This window comes from Pongo abelii, chromosome 20 (assembly GCF_028885655.2).
Source record: "Pongo abelii isolate AG06213 chromosome 20, NHGRI_mPonAbe1-v2.0_pri, whole genome shotgun sequence".
Taxonomy (NCBI): Eukaryota; Metazoa; Chordata; class Mammalia; order Primates; family Hominidae; genus Pongo; species Pongo abelii.
Window position 1 is genome coordinate 13,276,070 of NC_072005.2, and position 23,949 is coordinate 13,300,018.

A 23,949-nucleotide genomic window follows, 5' to 3' on the forward strand; every position below is an offset into this window, starting at 1 on the left:
TGGAGAGTCAGGGAGGAGACCAGCTGGAGATGGTGGACATGGACTGCCAGTGTTAAGTGGCCATCGTGGGGCTTCAAGGGACCTTGGTGGGGGGGGTGGGAGTCTCGAAGTCACGAGTGGGCCAAATCTAGCTAATAAAACTGTTTTGTTGGGCCTGAGCAGCGTTTTTTCATTTGTCCTTGTTTTTAATTAAAAATTATTGCCATTGTTTAAAAATCAAGAGATTTTGCCCACCAATCTGGCTTTCTGGCAACCACAGGCCTGCTGCGATTGCTCCCTGGAAGCAGGCCACATGCTCTCCAGTTTTCCAGGGTCCTCAGGTTCTAGAAATGGCACTTGCTTTCCTGGTTGACTGGTGTCTGCCTGGCCCCCAGAGGCATTTGAGTTTGAGACCTCAGCCTCAGGCAGACATGGAAACCCTCCTTCGCTGGCCAGTACCCAGCAGGGTGAAGGCAGGAGTAGAGGGTCTCTCCACACTAAGGGAAGGGGCTTAATCAGACTTGTTCTATGGGATTTGTAGGATTTGCTATAGGCCATGTAGCAAGATTTTACTTGATCTAACCTTCACCCCACAAATGGCACAGGGTGACCATACAGTCACAGCCTCCTTCCCGTTTCAAAAGTGTCCTAGTTTGGGTGACATGGGCATCCTACTTGGTGGCTTCCAGAGGGCTTTCTGGCTGCCAGATCTGTGTCTTGTGCTAGCTTTGGCCTGGGAGCTGACAGGCGAGGACTGGAGTTCAAGGAATTTCTGAGGCCTCTGGGTTTGATGGCAATGTCTAGGATGCTCTCTGGGACACATCAGTGCGTCCTTAGGCCTCTAGGATGGGGAAGGGGGCTGGGGGATCCTACCCTAACCACACTGGGCTCAATTGCTGTGAGAATGTCTCCAGTGCCTCGAACAAGCCCTACACCCAGCTTGGCTAACAGAGTCACTCTGTGCCCTGCTGCCCTGACCCCCATCCCTGCCTGGCCACCCAGCTCCACCTGGGGATGGGGCCGATGGCTCAGGTATCCCCAGCCCCCTCCCGTTCAACCCCAGAGTACAAGCCATCCCTTTCATGGGGCGGATCATAACATGTGGACTCGGCCAGGCATGCGAAGGCAGGCGGACCCTGGAAGCAGCCTCAGGAGGGGGGTTTGGAGGAGAGCAGGGGAAGCTTGCAACCATGCAAAAAAGCCAGGGATTGGGCAGGGAGATGCGTGCAGATAACATGCTTCCCTTCTTGGAGCCAAGTGGGGGAGGAGACACATGAGGGAGGTAGGGGTGGAGACGGGAAGGGTTCGGGGCAGTGGGGGAAGGGTACTAGTCTGCCCTCATCCACCCTCCATCTCTTCCTGCATCAGTACCAATTCTTTCCACTGCCCCCCAGAACTTCTGACAAGTTCCCTCTTCCTGCCTTCCACATTTCAATCCATGGCTTGGGAGGTGCAGCTTCCTCTCCTCAACACCTCCCCTGAACTTCCCGGCTAGAATGTGATGGGGGTGGGACACAGCCCCTGGAAGGCATGAGGACAGCGTCCTTGTGGTCTTTTCTTTTCCAGTGCTGTGCTCAAGTGTTCCTCAAGCGCTCAGAAGGATACGGAGACCACCCACCTAATGGCTCCAGAAAAGTCCTACTACTTGTAGACCTCAGCTCCGAGCTCCAGCCCCCACAACACCTGTCTATCTGACTTATTTCAGGATGTCCTAAAGGCACCTCAAACTCGCTATGCCCACACCTATTCTATTCCCCCAACCTGGTCCTTTCCTTGCCCTTGCTCACCTCTATCACCCAGTATTTTTTTTTTTTTTTAAGAGAGTCTCACTCTGTTGCCCAGGCTGGAGTGCAATGGCATGACCTCGGCTCACTGCAACCTCCACCTCCCAGGTTTAAGTGATTCTCCTGTCTCGGCCTCCCAAGGATCTGGGATTACAGGTGCCTGCCATCACGCCTGGCTAATTTTTGTATTTTTTAGTAGAGATGGGGTTTCACCATGTTGGTCAGGCTGGTCTTGAACTCCTGACCTCAGGTGATCTTCCTGCCTCGGCCTCCCAGAGTGCTGGGATTAGAGGCTTGAGTCACCGTGCCCAGCCTATCTCCCAGTTTTAAGCCAGACCCGACTGCTCCTAGGCACCTCATCTCCCCAGTTCAGACCTGATCTTTCCCTGGGTCCTGCAGAGATCTGTCTGAGAGGGACAACCCTCCCACTGTTCTCTCTCCTCCACTGTCATCTCTTGCTGCAATTCCTAGTGCCCGCCTCCAGCCCAGCCTCCTGTCAAGCTGTTCCCTGCCGTGCAACCAGGGTGAGCTTATCTAGTCACACAACCAGTCATTCCTCCCCTGCTTCGTATCCTCCCAGGCCTTTCCTGGTGCTTAGGAGAAAGCCCAAATTCCACAATATAGCCCCGCTCTCCCCAGCCCCGGGTCCTGTCCCCTTCTGCCTTCTTCGGCTGTCTCCAGGCCAGCCTTTCTCTGCTGTCTTTGCATCAGCCACATTCCCTTGCTTGCAGATCCTGACCCCACACAGGCTCCGTCCCACCACAGGGCCTTTGCATGTACTGTCCTGGGCCTGGAATGCTCTGTGCATCTCTCTCTGCCTTGTTAATGCCGCTCATCCTTCAGCTCGCAGTGCAGGTATAATTTTAAGTGGAGTCAAGGGGTTATTTGACTGATGCCTGCCTCCCCCACCTGACTGTATGTGGCAAGAGGGATAGTAATGGTGTCTGCTTCTGCCCATAATTCCATCTGTGGCACCAAATAGGGGCTCACTAAATGTTTGGTGGGTGAATGCATGTGTATTGCCAGCAGGGAAGGGATGATCCCAGGGCAAAGATGCCATTGGGGTGTCCCTCTAAGGGCCTCATTGGTGGGTAGGGGAGGGGCAGAGGCAGTTGAGATTTAACAGAACGAGGGGTGTGCAAGGGGCTGAGAAGTGGGGGAGGGAGAGAGATGTGTGTAGTATGTACTGGAGTGGGGATACAGGGTGGGTAGATGTAGCAGAGAGGGCCAGTGTGTGTGTGTGCATGCATGCATGACTGTATGTGAGAGACAGAGACAGGGACAGTGAATGAGGATTAGAGGCCAGGTGTGGTGGCTCACAGCTGTAATCCCAACACTTTGGGAGGCTGAGGTGATGCATCACTTGAGGTCAGGAGTTCGAGACCAGCCTGGCCAACATGGTGAAACCCTGTCGCTACTAAAAATACAAAGAGTGGCCTGGTGTGGTGGTACATGCCTGTAATCCCAGGTACTCAGCAGGCTGAGGCACGATAATCGCTTGAAACTGGGAGGCAGAGGTTGCGGTTAGCTGAGATTGTGCCACTGCACACCAGCCTGGGTGACAGAGTGAGACTCTGTCTTAAAAAAAAAAAAAAGAGCGAGCGAGAGAGAATTAGAGAATGAGCGAGAAAAAGAAGAGGTCATGACTATGTGCAGTGTCTGTACGTGCAGTGACTGTGTGTTCAGTGTGTGGGTGCATAGCCTGTGTATGCAGTGTATGGATGCATAGTGACCGTGTGTGCACAGGCTGTGTGCACAGTGACTGTGTGCGCAGTGACTGTGTGCGTGCGCAGTGACTGTGTGTGTGCACAGACTGTGTGTGCAGTGACTGTGTGCACGGTGACTGTGTGTGCAGTGACTGTGTGTGTGCATAGTGACTGTGTGTGCATAGCGACTGTGTTCAGTATGTGGGTGCATAGACTGTGTGTGCAGTGTGTGGATGCATAGCAACTGTGTGCAGACTTCGTGCACAGTGACTGTGTGTGTGCATCGTGACTGTGTGTGGTGTGTGTGCATAGTGACTGCAGTGACTGTGTGCATAGTGACTGTGTGTGCAGTGACTCTGTGTGTAGTGACTGTGTGTGCATAGTGATGGTGTGTGCAGTGTGTGTGCATAGTGACTGTGTGTGCATAGTGATGGTGTGTGCAGTGTGTGTGCACAGTGACTGTGTGTGCATAGTGATGGTGTGTGCAGTGTGTGTGCATAGTGACTGTGTGTGCAGTGTCTGTGTGCGGTGACTGTGTGCAGTGTCTGTGTGCAGTGACTGTGTGCGCAGCGACTGTGTGCATAGTGACTGTGTGCGCAGTGACTGTGTGTGTGCATACTGACTGCACAGTGACTGTGTGCGGAGTGACTGTGTGCATAGTGACTGTGTGCAGTGTGTGTGCATAGTGACTGTGTGTGCAGCATCTGTGTGGGGTGACTGTGTGCATAGTGACTATGTGTGCACAGTGTGTGTGCATAGTGACTGTGTGCACAGTGTGTGTATAGTGACTGTGTTTGCAGTGTCTGAGGTGACTGTGTGTGCACAGTGTGTGCAGTGATTGTGTGCACAGTGACTGTGTGTGTGCATAGTGACTGTGTGCGCAGTGACTGTGTGCGCAGTGACTGTGTGCACAGTGACTGTGTGTGCAGTGACTGTGTGTGCCGTGTGTGTGCATAGTGACTGTGTGTGCAGTGTCTGTGTGCGGTGACTGTGTGTGCACAGTGACTGTGTGCAGTGACTGTGTGCTGTGACTGTGTGCGCGACTGTGTGCATAGTGACTGTGCGCGGTGACTGTGTGTGTGCATACTGACTGCACAGTGACTGTGTGCAGAGTGACTGTGTAGTGACTGTGTGTGCAGTGACTGTGTGTGCATAGTGACTGTGTGCATAGTGACTGTGTGCGCAGTGACTGTGTGTGTGCATACTGACTGCACAGTGACTGTGTGCGGAGTGACTGTGTGCATAGTGACTGTGTGCAGTGTGTGTGCATAGTGACTGTGTGTGCAGCATCTGTGTGGGGTGACTGTGTGCATAGTGACTATGTGTGCACAGTGTGTGTGCATAGTGACTGTGTGCACAGTGTGTGTATAGTGACTGTGTTTGCAGTGTCTGAGGTGACTGTGTGTGCACAGTGTGTGCAGTGATTGTGTGCACAGTGACTGTGTGTGCACAGTGACTGTGTGTGTGCATAGTGACTGTGTGCGCAGTGACTGTGTGCGCAGTGACTGTGTGCACAGTGACTGTGTGTGCAGTGACTGTGTGTGCCGTGTGTGTGCATAGTGACTGTGTGTGCAGTGTCTGTGTGCGGTGACTGTGCAGTTTCTGTGTGTGCAGTGTCTGTGTGCGGTGACTGTGTGTGCGCAGTGACTGTGTGACTGTGTGTACACGTGCAGTTCAAGGCTCCAGGAGAGGGCCTCAGTGGGCCGGCCCCACATGAAGCTACCAGATCCAAGTCTGGCACTTCTGAGTTCCTCTGCCTGAGAGTCTGCCAGCACACTGCCTGGCCTTCAGGTCTCCTTTATCAGACTTGGAGAGTCAAGTCTCTGCTGGTCAAGGCCAAAGATCTTGTGGGCTTGAGATGGAGGATTGGGGACAGCAGGATGGAGAGAGCTGGAGGGGCAAGGAGACGGTTGGCAGCTTTCCTGGGGCCTGGGGTCCATGGAGCTGAACGGGGGACAGGAGTGGTGAGAGGTGGCTGGGAGTGGATTTGCCTCTATTGTCTCTGAGTGTAGGGGATGTGTGTGCGGGATGGGGCAAGAGAGAGGTGCTGTGCTGGGAAAACCCATCCCTTTCTCTGCAAAAGACGCAAACCACCCCAAACAGAAAACCCCCATTCAGAACCCGATAAAAAGAGAGAGACAGAGTCTACAGGAAGTGGGAGGCACAGGGGCTGGGGGCGGGAGGACAGACAGACAGAGGGGAGTGGAGGGTTGAGGAGAGCGTCAGGCATCCCACATTGGAGAGGCAGGGTGTGGCATGCAATGCCGATGCGAGGAGATGCGTTCACAGTTAATGTAAGGCATTTAGACTTCAGAAAGAAGTAAGACCAACCGGATTCTAGATGCAGATGTTGAAGATGAGGGGGAGCGGGCGGGCGGGGGCAGTTGGGGAGGCGTGTTCAGCATTTTTTAGGTTGATTTGTAACCAGTGCCAAAAAACCAATGGGTTTCGGTTCCCGGGCGGGGAGTGGGGGTGGTGGTGGCGGTGGGTTGGGAGATAAGTCATTGGTGTATGAACACACAGACCATGTCATGGATGAACAAATGAATTTCATAGTGCATTTTGATTGGATGAGTTTTTCAGACGGCGTTGCGCCAATATACAGTTTTAAGAGCAGGCATGAAAAGAGACAAGACAAGAAACACAGTCATTATCCATTGCACACAGGGCAAACCCACGTCACCCCGGCCACTTGGGGGCAGCAGCTGAGGCAGCACTGGTTAGTACTGCCGCATGCCCTCTGCCCCCTAAACCCCAGGGACCTGCCCTCCCAAGCATCTGGCATTTCCTGTCTCAGCCTGGCCAAGTCCTGGCCTCAGAACTAGTGGGCTTACCTGGGAGGCAGAAAGGGGCAACTGAGACCTCCTTGCCTGCCAGGACATGCCTCTCCCTACTCCAGGTTGGGAGTTAATTGTCCCAGAAGGACCCAAACACCCACCCACTATCTTTCCCTCAAATTGATTATAACTCAGGGCTGGCTAACAAAACTACACACCCATTCACAATAATAATAACAATAGCAGTAATAGTAACAACCACCATTCTCAAACTCCTGGTTTCCTGGCAGGTTCTGTGCCAAGCACTTCACGTTTCTTTCTTTCTTTTTCTTCCTTCTTTTCTTTTCTTTTTGAGACAGAGTTTCACTCTGTCGCCCAGGCTGGAGTGCAGTGGCACAATCTTGGCTCACTACAACCTCTCGCCTCCTGAGAATCAAGTGATTCTCCTGCCTCAGCCTTCTGAGTAGCTGGGATTACAGGCACCTGCCACCATACCCGGCTAATTTTTGTATTTTTAGTAGAGACAGGGTTTCACCATGTTGGCCAGGCTGGTCTCGAACTCCTGACCTCAAGTGATCCACCTGCCTTGGTCTCCCAAAGCGCTGAGATTAACAGGCGTGAGCCACCACGCCTGGCCTGTTGATGCTTTTACTTGTAAAAAGTTTCCGTCTCTCTCCTTAGAATGTCAGCTCAATGGGAGCAGACATTCTGTATTCTTGGTCTGTTTTGTTTGGCACTCCTCCTTCTCGCTCTGTCTCCAGCACCTATAATCACGCCTGGCACACAGTAGGTGCTCAATGAATGTCTTTTGAGTGCATGCATCACTGTGAGTCTTGCGAGTGTCTGAGGTTGGTTGCAATGGTTAGCCCCACTCTGCATGAGAAGAGATAGCACAAGTTGTCCAAGGTCAAACAGCTGGTAGGGAGGGTTGGGGGCTGTTTGGCTACTGCAATAGCCCATGAACACCCCATGCCCCATCTTCCTGCCAGCCAGGAGAACAGGCTGTTGGAGCCTATCCCTACAGCTCTCTTACTGGTGATTGAAGGTTTCAACTAACTTCCTCCACCCCACCTGCCCTTCTGGGGAGCTGGACCATCCCTCCAACCTCTTGACCCAAAGGGACATTGGTTCAAGGCTGTCTTGTGTGTAGCTGGATGGCAAGATATTTTGATTGCCAGCTGGAGCTCCAGCCCTCTCTGGAAACTCAGGACAGGGGAGAATGGCCAAGTGAGGGCACCCCAGTGGAGAGAGCCCCCATGTGGGCAAGAACCCTCTAGAGGAAGGTTTCAGGGATAGGGTGAGGGGAAGGGGAAAATTCTGGCTCACTGGAGCTGAAGGCAAATAAGTGTGTATCACTTGGGTGCGGGTGCTGTGGGACACATCAAAGAATAGCCCCCTCTTTTGTGTAGTTCCCCAGCCCCTCCTGGCCTTCTAGGATGGAAGAGCAGGCAAACGGATCCTTTTCTGTAGGGGGATCTGACTGGGACACCCCAGGAGCTGTCAGTGTACTCTCAGGAGTCACCCAGGCCTGGCTTTGTGACCTTGGGAGCGTCTCTCACTTCCCCAGGCATTGAAGATCAGTTTTCTTTCTTTCTTTCTTTTTTTTTTTTTTGAGATGGAGTTTTCACTCTTGTCACCCAGGCTGGAGTGCAATGGTGTGATTGTGGCTCACTGCAACCTCCGCCTTCCGGGTTCAAGCAACTCTCCTGCCTCAGCCTCCCGAGTAGCTGGGATTACAGGCATGCACCACCACACCTGGCTAATTTTTTTGTATTGTCAGTAGAGACGGGGTTTCACCATGTTGGCCAGGCTGGTCTTGAACTCCTGGCCTCAGGTGATCCGCCGGCTTCAGCCTCCCAAAGTGCTGGGATTACAGGCGTGAGCCACCGTGCCTGGCTGAGGTCAGTTTTCCCATCTGTGAAATGAGGCAACACCCTCTTCCTCAGGCCGGACCACACCCGGATCTATTCTCCTGACTTCTCTGCCTGCTCTGAGCATCATATTCAGCTTGCTTCCAGTTTACTTTGGGCAATGGGAGGCTCTGGCAGGAGATAAGGGATGAGTGGGGAGAAAGGTTGGAGTGTTTCTCCCCTGTTGCTCTCTGCCTGCTTTGGCCCTGGTCTCTGTCTCTCCACATTGACAGGACAGTTCCCACTTGGTGGCTTCTCCTGGCCTCCTGCTCAGGTTCCCTCCCCACTTCAGCACCTGGGCAGGTAACGGCTCCCCATGGTGGCTGGTCGCTGGGCACCTTGCCACCCTTGTGGGTACCCTTCCCTTCCCCTCCACCAGTGATCTCTGCATTTGGGTGCCTTCAGTTGAACCCTCCGAGGGTATTCTCTTACAAGCTGAGACCGAGACCTCTACCCTGAGCCAATCCACGTAAACCACTTGGCACAGTTCCCTGGCACACAGCAAGGCTGCGATTCTTGTGAGCTATTGTTATTTTTATTGTTATTAAGACAACATTGATATCACCCTTGACCCTTGGCTTTGACGCCCTTTGACCATTGCTTCCCCCTGCAAGGATCTTATACCCTCCCCCAAATCTCCTAAGGGACCCCAAGCCTGGGCTCATTGGCAGATGACCAAGGAGAGGGACTGGGACAGGAACTCTGGGGCCCTGAGTCTTCCAGAAAAGGAGAAGGACAATGTGGCCTGCGGGGCCACCACAGAGAGGTCCAGAGACTCCCATGTTGAGAGTCTCCCAGGCCTGGGGCTAGAGGAGGGAAGCACCCTGGGGACCCCTCTATGGCCCTGGGAGTGGTGTCCCCACATTGGCCTGAGGGCTGTGGCTCTCTCCTGCCCACGAACCAGGAGAGGGTTGGTTCAAACAGAATTGACTTGAAACTCATTCTTTCTGGGCTCCTGACATAGGGTGGTGTTTGGGAGCCAGCTCAGCTTTAGGAGCTTTTGAGTGTCTCAGTTCCTTCAATGTACTCATTTGCATTATTAATTCCTAGGCCAGGATGCAGGAAAGCCCACCCCTCAGTGCTGGCCCTACAGCCAAGCTTTGGTCACCCCCATCTCCCCACGATGCCCTCCTGAGGGGCTGCCCTGGTCCCCGGGGCCCCAGTTTTCCCTCTCTGGTCATGGCCAAGTGCTGGCTCAAGCAGCTATGGCTGTCGGGACACACTGCCTCTGGGACCGCTCCCCCGCCCCCTGCCGCCTGCCTCGTCCAGCCCAGAGTCACCCAGAGAGAAGCTGGCGGGAGACTTACCCCAAACTCAGTCACGAGGATATCGGTGATGCTGCCCAGAACAGTCACAAAGTCGAAGATGTTCCAGGCATCGCGGAAATAATTCTAGAATGGGGACCCACAAGACAGAGATGCCAACAGAGGGCTTGGTTCCTGGCCCCCTAGGCTGGCCGGGGGCATGTTAGAGGCACAGCTGCCAATCAGCGGAGTGCCCGGGACAGTTGTGGTTGTTCAAAGGGCTGCGGTAAAGGCTGTTCAACATCATCTGCGCTGAGTCTCCCTCCCTGGGAACCCCTGGGGGCCTTCCCACGATTGGGCTGGCCCCAGAGGGGGCCTCCAGACCCTGCTTCAGCTCCATGGGGTTGGGGCTACTCTTCAGAGCTGTGGCCTGTCTCTCCAGCATTTTTGAGGTCTCTCGAGACCCCAGGGGCTTTATAAATGACATCACTGAGATCCTCATGAAGATCCTGGAGGGAAGGGTTATCACACATTTTCTTTTTCTTTCTTTCTTTCTTTTTTTTTTTTGAGATGGAGTCTCGCTCAATTGTCCAGGCTGGAATGCAGTGGCGTGATCTCGGCTCACTGTAACCTCTGCCTCCTGGGTTCAAGCGATTCTCCTGCCTCAGCCTCCCAAGTAGCTGGGACCACAGGTGCATGCCACCACACCCAGCTAATTTTTGTATTTTTAGTAGAGACAGGGTTTCACCATGTTGGTCAGGCTGGGCTCGAACTCCTGACCTCAAGTGATCTGCTCACCTTGGCCTTCCAAAGTGTTGGGATTACAGGCGTGAGCCACCACTCCCGGGTATACCCATTTTCTAGGAGGTAACCAAGCCACTCATCTGCCTGAGGCTAGCAGCACAGAGATGATTTGAACCCAGGATTGAATCCCAGGCCAGGATTTGAACCCAGGCCTCAGAGAGCCCACAGTCTGTGTTCAGGTCCCCACTAGGTTGGCAGCATACTCGCAAAGAAAAGAGACTCTGGGTTCAAATCCCAGCTCTGCTACCAGAGCTGTGTGGCTATGGGCAAGTGGCTTAACCTCTCTGGGTCTCCATTTCCTAATCTGGAGGAGGACAGTAACAGGGTGCAGAACAGGCACTGGACAGGGGGCTTTGGGGCCTTTCAGGCACACGCACTTCCTGGTCCCCTTGTGTTTAGATGGGGCCATGTGCAGTGATGTGCTGTGAGTGGAAGCAGTGTGGTCACTTTCTGGTCAGCGTTGGACTCTCTAGCCTCTCAACCCTGGGCTTGGCGACCAGTAACATTTCGAATGGCAGCTACTCTGTGAGCCTGGGTCCCTGAGTAACTATGAGGCAAACAGCTTCCCTGCTGAATGTAAAAAACCCTTCCCATCAATTTAAGTCACTGAGATGTGGGGGCTGTTTGTTACTGCAGCTTCACTTGATCTATCCTGACTGCTACATTCCTGGGCTGGGTGCTGGCTCAAGGGGAAACACAAGCATAGCCTCTCGGTTTTTTTTTTTTTTTTTGAGACAGGTTGGAGTGCAGTGGCACGATCTTGGCTCACTGCAAGCTCCGCCCCCCGGGTTCATGCCATTCTCCTGCTTCAGCCTCCCGAGTAGCTGGGACTACAGGCACCCACCACCATGCCCGGCTAATTTTTTGTATTTTTTAGTAGAGACGGGGTTTCACCATGTTAGCCAGGATGATCTCGATCTCCTGACTTCGTGATCTGTCCGCCTCGGCCTCCCAAAGTGCTGGGATTACAGGCGTGAGCCACCATGCCTGGCCTCTCTTTTGTTAAAATATGGAAATACTCCACATTGTTTGGAGAACAGTCACAGCCTCAAGTCCCACAAGGTCTCCTACTATCTCTGACTCCCCTCAACCGGGTACTGAAATGGTGATGGGTGGCACCCCAGTTTGGATCCAAGAATCTGGGTCAAAGAGATGGCCCTCCCCTCTGGGGTCAGTGGGACTCAAAACACAAAACGCAGGGCCTTCTCAGCATCTTCGCAGAAGCAGAGGCCAGGTCAGGGGTTGGGGTGGTCAGTGTGACCCTGAAGTAGCCCCTCTACCTTACAGAGAAGGAGCCTGACTTTAGAGCTGTGCTTTCCTCCTAGTTGAAGTGCCTGGGGCCTCTGTGCCCTTCTCTGGAAGGCAGCGGTAACACAGCAATCAGACAATGAGTGTGGGTCGCTGAGCATGGAATATACAGTAGGTGCTCAACAGATGGGATGTTGTTGTTTCACAACCGCCTAAAAAAGGAATTCAGGGGGCTGGGCGCTGTGGCTCACGCCTGTAATCCCAGCACTTTGGGAGGCCGAGGCGGGTGGATCATGAGGTCAGGAGATCAAGACCATCCTGGCTAGCATGGTGAATCCCCATCTCTACTAAAAATACACACACACACAAAAATTAGCCAGGCGTGGTGGTGGGCGCCTGTAGTCCCAGCTATTCTGGAGGCTGAGGCAGGAGAATGGCGTGAACCTGGGGGGGGCAAAGCTTTCAGTGAGCTGAGATTGCGCCACTGCACTCCAGCCTGGGCCACAGAGCGAGACTCTGTCAAAAAGTAAATAAATAAATAAATAAATAAATAAATAAATAAATAAATAGGAATTCAGGTCCCGCTGGCACTTTTGGCATTTTGGCAGATGTTGCTGGGGCCCTGCTCATAGCTCAACTGCACACCTATAGTACATTACTTTGCCCAGGGTCTCTCTCTGGCTGCACATGTGTTAGGGAATTAATAGCTCTCCTGGGAGTGGCCTTTGATTATGTCTGATGGGCACTGGAGGATAAATACTCCAATTCCCTCCCCGTGAGGTGGGATGACTTTGTGGTATGTGCTCTCTGTTGCCTCCTGGAGGTCCCCACTGAAACTGAGCCCCATTTGTTCACAGCAGGAACCGGCTTAATAATACACTCTTTCCTGGTTGCCTTTCTGTCCCTGTGTCACTTCCTCTCTCCCTTACTGCCCTCCATCCCAGATGAATTCCTTGCACTCAATCCTTGTCTCAGGCTCTGCTTCTGGGGTAGTCCAAACAAAGACAACTTTATAGGCATTTGGTCACAGACCTCAACCCCTAGGCTAGAGAGCTCCCCTCTATCTCCTGAATGTTACACAGGGAACTTGTGGCTTCATTTAAAACTGAAAGGGGAGACCAAGCATGGTGGCTCATGCCTATAATTCCAGCACTTTGGGAGGCCAAGGAGGGAGAACTGCTTGAGGCCACAAGTTCAAGAACAGCCTGGGCAACAGAGTGAGACCCCATCTCAGAAAAAAAAAAAAAAAAAAAAAAGAGAAAGCAGAGGGGAAGCTCAGTGCCGGCTCTTGCAGGATTGGCAGGGTGAGGGAGATGCAGCTCCAGGCCCCAGTGGAAGAATCACTTCAGCAGCAGCAGATCAACTCAGAATAAAATAACTGCAGGCTGGGTGGCTCATGCCTGTAATCCCAGCACTTTGGGAGGCCGAGGCGGGCAGATCACCTGAGGTCAGGAGTTGGAGACCAACCTGGCTGACATGGTGAATCCCCGTCTCTGCTAAAAATACAAAAATTAGCCGGGCGTGATGGTGGGCGCCTGTAATCCCAGCTAGTCGGGAGGCTGAGGCAGGACAATTGCTTGAACCCGGGAGGCAGAGGTTGCAGTGAGCCAAGATTGCATCACTGCACTCCAGCCTGGGCGACAGAGTGAGAATCCATCTCAAAAAAAAAAAAAAAAAAAAAAAAAAATTACAGATTCAGTGATTCCCCCCCACCTCATCAAATCAAATGAATCAGAACATCTAGGGGTTTACTCAAGGTATCATTTAATTATAAGAAATTTCCCTAAGTGCTTCTTTTTTGATTTTTAGAGTCCAGGTCTTGTGTTGTTGCTTAGGCTGGAGGGCAGTGATGTGATCACAGCTCACTGCAGCCTTGAACTCCTGAGCTCAAGTAATCCTCCTGCCTTAGCCTAAGTAGTTAGGACAACGGTCATGTGCCACTGTGCTGGCTAATTTTTCAATGTTTTGTAGAGATGAGGTCTTGCTATGTTGCCCAGGCTGGTCTAAAATGCCTGGGTTCAAGCAATTCTTCTGCCTTGGCAGGAGTCCCAAAGTGCTGGGACTATAGGCATGAGCCACCACACCTGGCCTCAAGTGCTTCTAATAAGTAGCATCTCCACCAAAGCAAAGCCACTGTTTTGGAGGAAAAAGGTCCATTATTAGGACCCCTTTCCTAGCATTTATTTATTTATTTTGATACAGGGTCTTGCTCTGTCACCCAGGGTGGGGTGCGGTGGCTCAATCACGACTCACTGCAGCCTTGACATCCTGGCCTGAATCCATCCTCTCACCTCAGCCTCCTGAGTAGATGGGACTGCAGGTGCACGCCACCACACCAGGCTAATTTTGTACTTTTTGTAGAGACAGAATCTCACTGTGTTGTCCAGGTTGGTCTCAGACTCCTGGGCTCAAGCGATCCACCTGCCTCAGCCTCCCAAAGTGCTGAGATTACAGGTGTCAGCCACCGTGCTTGGCCCCTAGCATTTATTGAGTGCCCACTCCAGGCCAGGCTTCATCCTCAACCCTCTAGATGCACATTAGTCCATTTGCTGTTTATCAGGGCTCTGCTGAGGTGGAGGGGGAAGATGGCTCCTTTTAATGATGGAGAGGTGCAAAGCTTGTATAGGACAAGGCAAGATCTGAACCTAGAACTCTGGTGCTAAAGCTGATCCCTTAACCACCTCCGTGAGCCAAGGTGGGAACTTGGTTTCCTGAGACCCTGGCTGAGACCCAGGCTGTAGGTCATTCTCTCCAAAGGGATGGACTAAGCTGGTGGTCAAGAGAACAGATGTCCTGGTTCAAGTCCCACCTTGGCCACTCACTGGGGACCTTCAAGAATTCACTTCACTTCAAGTCCCAGCCCATTAGCATAAGCCTTCTTCACCTTAATTTTTTTTTTTTTTTTTTTTTTTTTTTTGAGACAAAGTCTCACTCTGTCACCCAGGCTGGAGTGCAGTGGCGCCATCTTGGCTCACTGCAACCTCCACCTCACAGGTTCAAGTGATGCTCATGCCTCAGCCTCCTGAGTAGCTGGGATTACAGGCATACGCCACCATGCCCGGCTAATTTTTGTATTTTTAGTAGAGATGGGGTTTCACCATGTTGTCCAGGCTGGTCTTGAACTCCTGACCTCAAGGAATCTGCCCACCTCAAGCTCCTAAAGTGCCGGGATTACAGGTGTGAGCCATCACACTCAGCCCCCCAATTTTTTAAAAAAATAATTGTTTATTTATTTATTTATTGAGATGGAGTCTCACTGTGTCACCCAGGCTGGAGTGCAGTGGCAAGATCTTGGCTCACTGCAACCTCTGGCTGCCGGGTTCAAGCGATTCTCTTGCCTCAGCCTCCTGAGTGGCTGGGACTACAGGTGTGTACCACCACGCCTGGCTATTTTTTATATTTTTAGTAGAGATGGGGTTTCATCATGTTAGACAAGATGGTCTCAATCTCCTGACCTCGTGATCCGCCCGCCTCGGCCTCCCGAAGTGCTGGGATTACAGGCATGAGCCACCATGCTTGGCCTATTTTTATTCTTTTAGAGATGGGGTCTCACTCTGTCACTCAGGCTGAAGTGTAATGGTGCAATTTTAGCTCGTTGCAACTCTGACCAACTGGGTGCAAGCAATCCTCTCGCTTCAGCCTCCTCAGTAGCTAGGACTATAGATGTATGCACCATGCCTGTCTGATTTTTAATTTTTAATTTTTTTTTTGAGACAGAGTCTCCCTTCATTGCCCAGGCTGGAGTGCAGTGGTGCAGTCCTGGCTCCCTCCACCTCCTGAGTTGAAACTATTGTCATGCCTCAGCCTCCTGAGTAGCTGGGATTATAGGCGTGTGCCGCCATGCCCAGCTAATTTTTGTATTTTTAGTAGAGACAGGGTTTCACTATGTTGGCCAGGCTGGTCTCGAACTCCTGGCCTCAACAGATCCACCCACTTTGGCCTCCCAAAGTGCTGGGATTACAGGCATGAGCCACTGTGTCCAGCCATTAATTTTTTTTTTTTTTTTATAGAGATGGAGTCTCGCTATGTTGTCCAGCCTGGTCTTGAACTCCTGGCTTCAAGTGATCCTCCCACTTTAGCCACCCAAACTGCTGGGCTTACAGGTGTGAACTAAAATACTTTTTTGTTTTTTTGAGACAGAGTCTCGCTCTGTCGCCAGGCTAGAGTGCAGTGGTGTGATCTCAGCTCACTGCAACCTCTGCCTCCCGCGTTCAAATGATTCTCCTGCCTCAGCCTCCCGAGTAGCTGAGACTACAGGCACGCACCACCACACCCAGCTAATTTTTGTATTTTTTAGTAGAGATGGGGTTTCACCATGTTGGCAAGGGTGGTCTGGATCTCTTGACCTCGTGATCCATCCACCTCTGCCTCCCAAAGTGCTGGGATTTACAGGTGTGAGCCACCGCGCCTGGCCAACTATACTTTTGTGTGTGTGCTGTGAACCTTGTCCATGTGAGAAGAGTGCTGGCTATTTTATTTTATGCATAAAGACTTGTAAATGCATAACAAAATAGCAAGGGCTGCAAGGTAAACTTTTGTAATAAAATAGCTATCAAAATTTTTTTTAAGGCTAGGCACAGTGTCTCATGCCTGTAATCCCAGCATTTTGGGAGGCCAAAGTGGGAGGCCAAAGTGGCAGATTGCTTGACGCCAGGAGTTTGAGACCAGCCTGGCCAACATGGTGAAACACCGTCTCTACTAAAAATACAAAAATTAGCCTGGCATGCTGGTGCGCATCTGTAGTCCCAGCTACTCAGAAGGCTGAGATGGGAGAATCGCCTGAACCCAGGAGGTGGAAGTTTCAGTGAGCCAAGATTGTGCCACTGTACTCCAGCTTGGGCAACAGAGCAAGACTGTGTCTCAAAAAAAAAAAAAAAAAAAAGTTTTAAAAATGGTGATCTAACAATGAATATACTTCTCCATTAACACACTGAGTAGGCCAGGTGCGGTGGCTCCCGCCTGTAATCCCAGGACTTTGGGAGGCCGAGGCAGGCAGATCACGAGGTCAGGAGATCAAGACCATCCTGGCCAACATGCTGAAACCCCAGCTCTACTAAAAATACAAACAATTAGCCGGGCGTGGTGGCATGCGCCTGTAGTCCCAGCTACTCAGGAGGCTGAGGCAGGAGAATGGCGTGAACCCAGGGGGCGGAGCTTTCAGTGAGCCGAGATCACGTCACTGCACTCCAGCCTGGGTGACAGTGAGACTGTCTCAAAACAAAACGAAACAAAACAAAACAAAACAAAAAAACCACTGAGTAACAAATTCTAGCTGTAGGTTTAATCACAAGCAACATTTTAAAGCAATGATGAATGCAAATTAAATGTTAAGGTATCTGCAGCCCTTATAATGCAGTATGAAAATATCTGATATTTATAAGTGACACAGGTCATGTTGATAATATTAAGGGTTGATAATACTAATATTAAGGGTTTGTTATCTCCCTTTAAGATGGAAGGAAATGTTAAAATTTAGTTAGTGGCTGGAGAAAAACAAAGACATATTTATTTTTATTATTATTTTTTTTGAGACTTGCTCTGTTGCTCAAGCTGGAGTGCAGTGGTGTGATCTCAGCTCACTGCAACCTTCACTTCGCGGGTTCAAGTGATTCTCTTGCCTCAGCCTCCCGAGTAGCTGGGATTATGGGCACTCACAAGCACGCCAGGCTAATTTTTTGTAGTTTTAGTAGAGATGGGGTTTTGCCATGTTGGCCAGGGTGGTCTTGAACTCCTAGGCTCAAGTGATTTGCCTGCCTCTGCCTCCCAAAGTGCTGGGATTACAGGTGTGAGTCACTGTGCCTGACCTCTGTGTTTCTTTTTTAAAGATGGAGTCTTGCTGTTGCCCAGGCTGGGGTGCAGTGGCATGATCATAGTTCACTGCAACCTCCACCTCCTGGGCTCAAAATATCTTCCCACCTCAGCCTCCTGAGTAGCTGGGACTACAGGCACGAGTTACCATGCCTGGCTAATTAAAAATTTTTTTTTTTTTTTTTTTTTTGTAGGGACAGGGGCTTGCTTTGCTGCCCAGGCTGGTTGAGAACGTCTAGCTTCAAGCGATCCTCCTGCCTTGGCCTCCTGAAGTGCTAGGATTACAGGCATGAGCCACTGTGCTCAGCCTGATTTCAGTTTTCTTTCTTTCTTTTTTTTGAGACAGAGTTTCACTCTTGTTGCCCAGGCTGGAGTGCAGTGATGTGATCTCGGCTCACCGCAACCTCTGCCTCCCAGGTTCAAGCGATTCTCCTGCCTCAGCCTCCCGAGTAGCTGGGATTACAGGCATGCGCCACCACACCCGGCTAATTTTGTATTTTTAGTAGAGACAGAGTTTCTCCATGTTGGTCAGGCTGGTCTCGAACTCCCGACCTCAGGTGATCCGCCCACCTTGGCCTCTCAAAGTGTTGGAATTACAGCCATGAGCCACCTCGCCCAGCCTGATTTCAGTTTTCTTATCTCTAAAATGGATGCTAACGACTCCCAGCCATGATGACTCCCATCATTTTGAGGAGCTGGATACATAAGCAGCCATATGGTAACACTCACAGGTTGAGTCTCCCTGGGACTCCTTGGCAAACACAAGAATGCCTAAGTAGGATCTGTGGCCACTGGCAGGATGCTGAAGCCACCCTTGAGGTTGGGGTTCTTGGGGCCATGTGGGGAGACCATCGTCCAGGACCCATTGTTCTCCCTTGGGCTTCTCCCAAGCCCACAGCTGTAGCCCCAAGGTGGTACTTACCAGAATCCCAAAAGCCATGACTTTCAGCACACATTCCAGGGAGAAGAGGGAGGTGAAGACGATGTTGAACACCCTCAGGGCATTTTCATAAGCAACAGAAGCCCCATAGAACTAGAGGAAAGAAGCAGGAGTAGCAGGGGTCAGTGAGCAGGGGTGGGAAGTAGTGGGAAGTGGGGAGGCAGCTTCATGGCTGTTCTCCAGGCAACACTCCGGCCCCAGGCAAGGGCTGAGCAACCTCACTGGTAGGAGGCAAGGTTCAGGAAAGCCCAGCTCTCCACCGGACTAGGCTCTTCTTTTCACATCCAAAAAAACAAAAACCTCCCCCCGCCTCCTTTTTTTTTTTTTTTTTTTGGTAGACGGGGTCTTCCTTGAACTCACAATCCTACCTTAGCCTCCTGATAGTCGGGACTATAGGCATACGCCATTGTGCTTGGCTGAATTATACTTTTTTTTTTTTTTTTTTTTTGAGGAGTCTCACTCTGTCACCCAGGCTGGAGTGCAGTGGCGTGATCTCAGCTCATTGCAAGCTCCGCCTCCTGGGTTCACGTCATCCCCCTGCCTCAGCTTCCCAAGTAGCTGGGACTACAGGTGCCCGCCACCACGCCCAGCTAACTTTTTGAATTTTTAGTAGAATTTTAGTAGAGGGTTTCACCGTGTTAGCCAGGATGGTCTTGATCTCCTGACCTTGTGATCCGCCCGCCTTGGCCTCCCAGAGTGCTGGGATTACAGGCTTGAGCCGCCGTGCCCAGCCTCCTTATTTTTTTTGAGATGGAGTCTCACTCTGTCACCCAGGCTGGAGTGCAGTGGTGTGATCTCAGCTCACTGCAACTTCCGCCCTCTGGGTTCAAGCGATTCTCATGCCTCAGCTTCTCATGCAGCTGGTATTATAGGCGTGTGCCACCACGCCCGGCTAATTTTTGTATTTTTAGTAGAGATGGGATTTCACCATGTTGGCCAGGTTGGTCTCTAACACCTGGCCTCAAGTGATCCGCCTGCCTCGACCTTCCAAAGTGCTGGGATTACAGGTGTTAGCCACCGCGCCCGGCCACTATTGATTGTTTTTGAAGTGCCCAGAAGGCGCTAAGGTCCTTGCATGAACTTTCTCATTCAATCCTCTCACCTCCTCTGGAGGGGGCAAAGGTGCTATTATTATCATTCCCATTTTATTGACAGGGAAACCGAGTCCCCAGAAAGTCACTGGTTGCTTGCGCAAAGGTAAATGAATTAAATGGAAGAGCTGGGCTTGAATCCATGCTTTGGAGTCCAAAGCACAGGGCGAAAGGTTTTCAGAGTTTTTTTTTTTTTTTTTTGGGAAGCAGCTCCTTAGCCCTGGAGATTTTAGGGTCCTCACCTACCCCTTCTCCTTCATTTCTTTCTTTTTCTTTTTTTGAGACGGAGTCTCGCTCTTGTTGCCCAGGCTAGAGTGCAATGGTGTGATCTCGGCTCATGGCAACCTCCGCCTCCCAGCTTCAAGCAATTCTCCTGCCTCAGCCTCCCGAGTAGCTGGGATTACAGATGCATACCACCACGCCTGGCTAATTTTGTATTTTTAGTAGAGATGGGGTTTCTCCGTGTTGGTCAGGCTGGTCTTGAACTCGTGATCTCAGGTGATCTGCCCGCCTCGGCCTCCCAAAGTTCTGGGATTACAGGCATGAGCCACCGTGCCCAGCCCCCTCATTTCATTAATCAAACATTTATAGAGAGCTTCTTGTTCCGTCCGAGCCAGATCCTTGTTGGACTAGGAATTCAGGGGTGAGGTCCTCACAAGTGGGTGGGGGACACCGTCACGCAACCTGACGCGGATTTTTGTGGCAGGCGACATAAAGATAGGATGCCTGCTAAGACAGGCACCTCAAGCAGTCTTGGGTGGTCAGGGAAGGCTTTCTGGAGGAAGAGGTCTGCAGGTACAGCTGGGAAGAAGAAGCTGGCCGGGGGAGTGGTGGGAACAGTGTGTCAGGTAGAGGGAACAGCAGGAACAAAATCTCAGAGGTGATCCAGAGTGTGGTCTGTCTGGGAAACTGCCAGATGGTTTCATTTTACCAGGGTAGGGACAGGAACGAGGTGGGGGTTAAGCAGTGCTGGGGGCTGGTGTGGGGCACTTACCTTCATCATCAGCACGATGGTGTTGAGGGCGATCATGGCCATGATCGTGTACTCGAAAGGTGGAGACACCACGAACTGCCACATACGGTACTGGAAGCTCTGCTTGTTCTGCGGCATGTGTCGGGTCAGTGGCTTGGCGCTGATGGCGAAATCGATGCAGGCCCTCTGCGGGAGAGAGGCCAGTGGTGAGAGCGGCAGAGGCAGGAGGAAGGCGGCTGTACACCGGGCACCCTCTGTCTAACTCGTCGCGGTTCTCAAGTGCTTCTGCTTGAGTCTCTGCCTCTCTTGCCACCAGCCAGGATTCCTGGGCTCCCTCTTCCTTCTCACCATTGCTTTCTTATCCCAACAGCTACAGTTGCTTGAGATGTCACCAATTGCCAAAACTTGCACTGACATTTCCCCATTATTGCATGGCTAATGCAAACACGGGAAGTGGGTACTATCAATGGCCTCACTTTGCAGATGACCAAAATAGAGGCTTAGAGAGGTTAAACCACTTGCCTGAGGCGACACAGCTACCAAGTGTGCCAAATCAAATTGAAGCCTAATCCTTCTTTCCCTTCCTCCCTCCCTCCCTCCCTCCCTCCTTCCTTCCTTCCTTCCTTCCCTCCCTCCTTCCTTCCCTCCCTCCCTCCTTTCTTTCCTCCCTCCTTCCTTCCCTCCCTCCTTCTTTCCTTCCTTCCTCCCTCCCTCCTTCCCTTTCCTTTTTCCTTCCTTCCCTTCATTCCTTCCACCCTTTCCCCTTTCCTTTCTCTCTTCTTCCTTCTTTCCTTCCCTCCCTTTCTTTCTCCTTCATTCCTTCTTCCCTCCCTATCTCCTTCCCTCCCTCCCTCCTTTCTTTCTCTCTCTCATTTCCTTCCTTCCTTCCTTCCCTCCCTCCCTCCCTCCTTCCTTTTTTTTTCTTTGACATGGGCTTTCTTTGTCACCCAGGCTGGAGTGCAGTGCAATCACAGCTCACTGCAGCCTTGACCTCCTGGACTCAAGTGATCCTCCCGCTTCAGCCTCCTGAGTAGCTGGGACTACAGGCGTGCACCACCACACTCAGCTAATTAAAATTTTTTTTTTTTTTTTATCATAGAGATGGGGTCTCACTATGTTGCTCAGGCTGGTCTTGAACTTCCGGGCTCAAGCAATCCTCCTGCCTTGGCCTCCTAAAGTGTTAAGATTACAGGCGTGAGCCACTGCGCCCAGCCCATTCTTTCTTACTGAATACTTTGCTGCTTCTTCTCCTTCTCTTCGAGGGAGAGAGAACGAGGAATAGTGGTTATTAAGTCTTAAGGGTCAAGGGAGCATAGGATATATTCTAGGTCCTCTATTTAGCTTGGATGATGCCAGAGAGGCAAAGAGTCATGTCTATACTCTCTGGTAGACTGGGGACTGGATTTTCTTTCCTTTTTTTGAGACAGGGTCATGCTCTGTTGCCCAGGCTGGAGTGCAGTGGCATGATGATAGCTCACTGCAGCCTCGAACTCCCAAGCTCAAGGGTCCTCCCACCTCAGCCTCCCATGTTACTGGGACTAAAGGTGTGCACCATCATACCTGGCTAATTTTTTTGATTTGTAGTAGAGATGGGGTCTTTCTATGTTGGCCGGGCTGGTCTCAAACTCCTGAGCTCAAGTGATCCTCCTGCCTCAGCTTTCCAAAATGTTGGGATTACAGGTGTGAGCCACCACACCTGGCTTGGCTTTTCATTCATAAATATTCACCACCCTTCACTAGGGGAGATTGTATTTGCCCACTCCACTGACGTCAGAATGGATGTGTGACTTGCTTTGGCTGATGAAATGTGAGCAGAAGTGACATGTGTCATTTTTGAGCACAAGCCTGAAGAGCTGAACCTCAGTCTGATATACTCTCTTTTTCATCTGGAGCATCTCAGAGGGAGGCTGCTCTGCTGCTCTGCCAGCCTGGCAACCAGAATAAAGATGGCAAGATCCACAACTGATGTCGACATGCAGTGTGAGCAAAAAATAAGTCCCTTTGTGGATATTTGGCAATGAAATCTGGGATTGCTTGTTACTGCGGCATAACCTAGTCTAAACTGACTGATACATACGCTATATGATGTGTTTCCTCTGGAAACTCCATGAAAGGCTGCCCTGAAGACTGGATTCTGTTTGGAGGATGCTTCTGTTCCCTCCCCCAGGTACCCCTAGAAACAGGTTCCTGGGTGTTGTGTGTGTGTGTTTTAAAGTTTGTGTGTGTCCCCAGTTTTTAAAGGACAGATGGAATTGGAAGTGGCACCTCATTTTTCTCCAGGCTGTATTCCTCCATCATCTTGTCCCCTTGCTCCTGGAAGGTGATGATGATCAAGGCCACAAAGATATTGACAAAGAAGAAGGGGAACACCACAAAGTAGACGACGTAGAAAATGGACATCTCCATGCGGTACCCCGGGCTGGGGCCCTGGTTCTCAAAGGTGGCATCCACTGAGTGCTTGAGGACCCTGCAAGGGATGGGGCAGGGAGAGGGAAGGGGCAGGAAGGAGAGAGACAGGGACCCAAGGGGTGAGGAGGAAGGTGGAGAGAGGGTGGAAGTGAGATGGTGGAATAGGAACCAAGGGAAATGAAAAAGAAATTTAAGTAGTCACTGTTTTTTGAAAGGCTGACAACAATGTCAGTTATTTCTTAATTTTAGTTTTAATTTTTTGAGATGGAGTTTCGCTCCTGTTGCCCAGGCTGGAGTGCAGTGGTGCGATCTTGGCTCACTACAACCTCCGCCTCCTGGGTTCAAGTGATTCTCCTGCCTCAGATTCCCAAGTAGCTGGGATTACCGACATGTGCCACCACGCCTGGCTAATTTTTTTGTATTTTTAGTAGAGACGGGGTTTCACCATGTTGGCCAGGCTGGTCTTGAACTCCTGATCTCAGGTGATCCACCTGCCTCCCAAACTGTTGAGATTACAGGTGTGAGCCACCACGCCCGGCCAATGTCAGTTATTTCTACTGCTGTGCATGAAGGGCTTGCTGTGTGCTGGAAACAATATTCAACGATTCATCCTCACCTGCTCAGCAACCCTCCCAGGGAGGTTATTAGTGGCTCCAGTTTGCACATGAGGAAATTGAGGTTCAGCAATTTAAAGGGACGTGCTGAAGATCACCCACTTATAAGTGGCCAAGTCGGGATTTAAAGACAGGTTGTGGCAATGGAGGGAGTAGAAGTGGGTTGTATGCATGTAGAGTGGGTATTTGAGCACAGGTGATGCTGGGTGCTCAGGAGGTACAATGGGGATATATATGAGAGTGGGTAAGTGCACAGCAGCTCTGTACAGTAGTGCAGGTTGTACACTGCTCAAAGGCTTTGTGTCTAAGTGATACCTTCACATGATAGGCATGATAGATTTGTGTATTCATGACAATTTTTTGGCAGGTGGCCCTCCAGTGCCTTGTTTGAACAAAATCATTTAAGTCTATTGTGATGATTTTCAGACAGATGGAAATGAAGCCTGTTGAGAAAGCGGTGTTTAAAAAAACTTTGCTCAAAGGTGCCTTGTGGGTTAGCACTATTCCCACGTGTGAGTACTGGATGTGTGTGAGAGTGGGTAGTAGGGCATGTTCAGGTTGGCATATTTGCTGAGAGAGGGAGGGAGGTGAGGATGCTGAGGGCACATGCTGGAATCTACCAAGCTTCCAGCCTGGCATTTCCAAGACCTCTGAGAGAAAGA

General features: G+C 51.2%; 1 protein-coding gene across 5 annotated transcripts in view; it reads right to left on the reverse strand.

Moving 5' to 3' along the window:
* Positions 1 to 23,949, reverse strand: part of CACNA1A (calcium voltage-gated channel subunit alpha1 A) — a 409,889-nt gene that overhangs the window by 30,071 nt on the left and 355,869 nt on the right. For all 5 annotated transcript variants that reach the window (XM_054538644.2, XM_054538643.2, XM_054538645.2 and 2 more), the window contains 4 exons: positions 22,530 to 22,731; positions 20,286 to 20,450; positions 18,183 to 18,293; positions 9,464 to 9,547 (listed from right to left, as the gene is read on the reverse strand). In XM_054538644.2, coding sequence (XP_054394619.2) covers positions 9,464 to 9,547; positions 18,183 to 18,293; positions 20,286 to 20,450; positions 22,530 to 22,731 — 562 coding nt within the window. The remainder of the gene's footprint in view (positions 1 to 9,463; positions 9,548 to 18,182; positions 18,294 to 20,285; positions 20,451 to 22,529; positions 22,732 to 23,949) is intronic.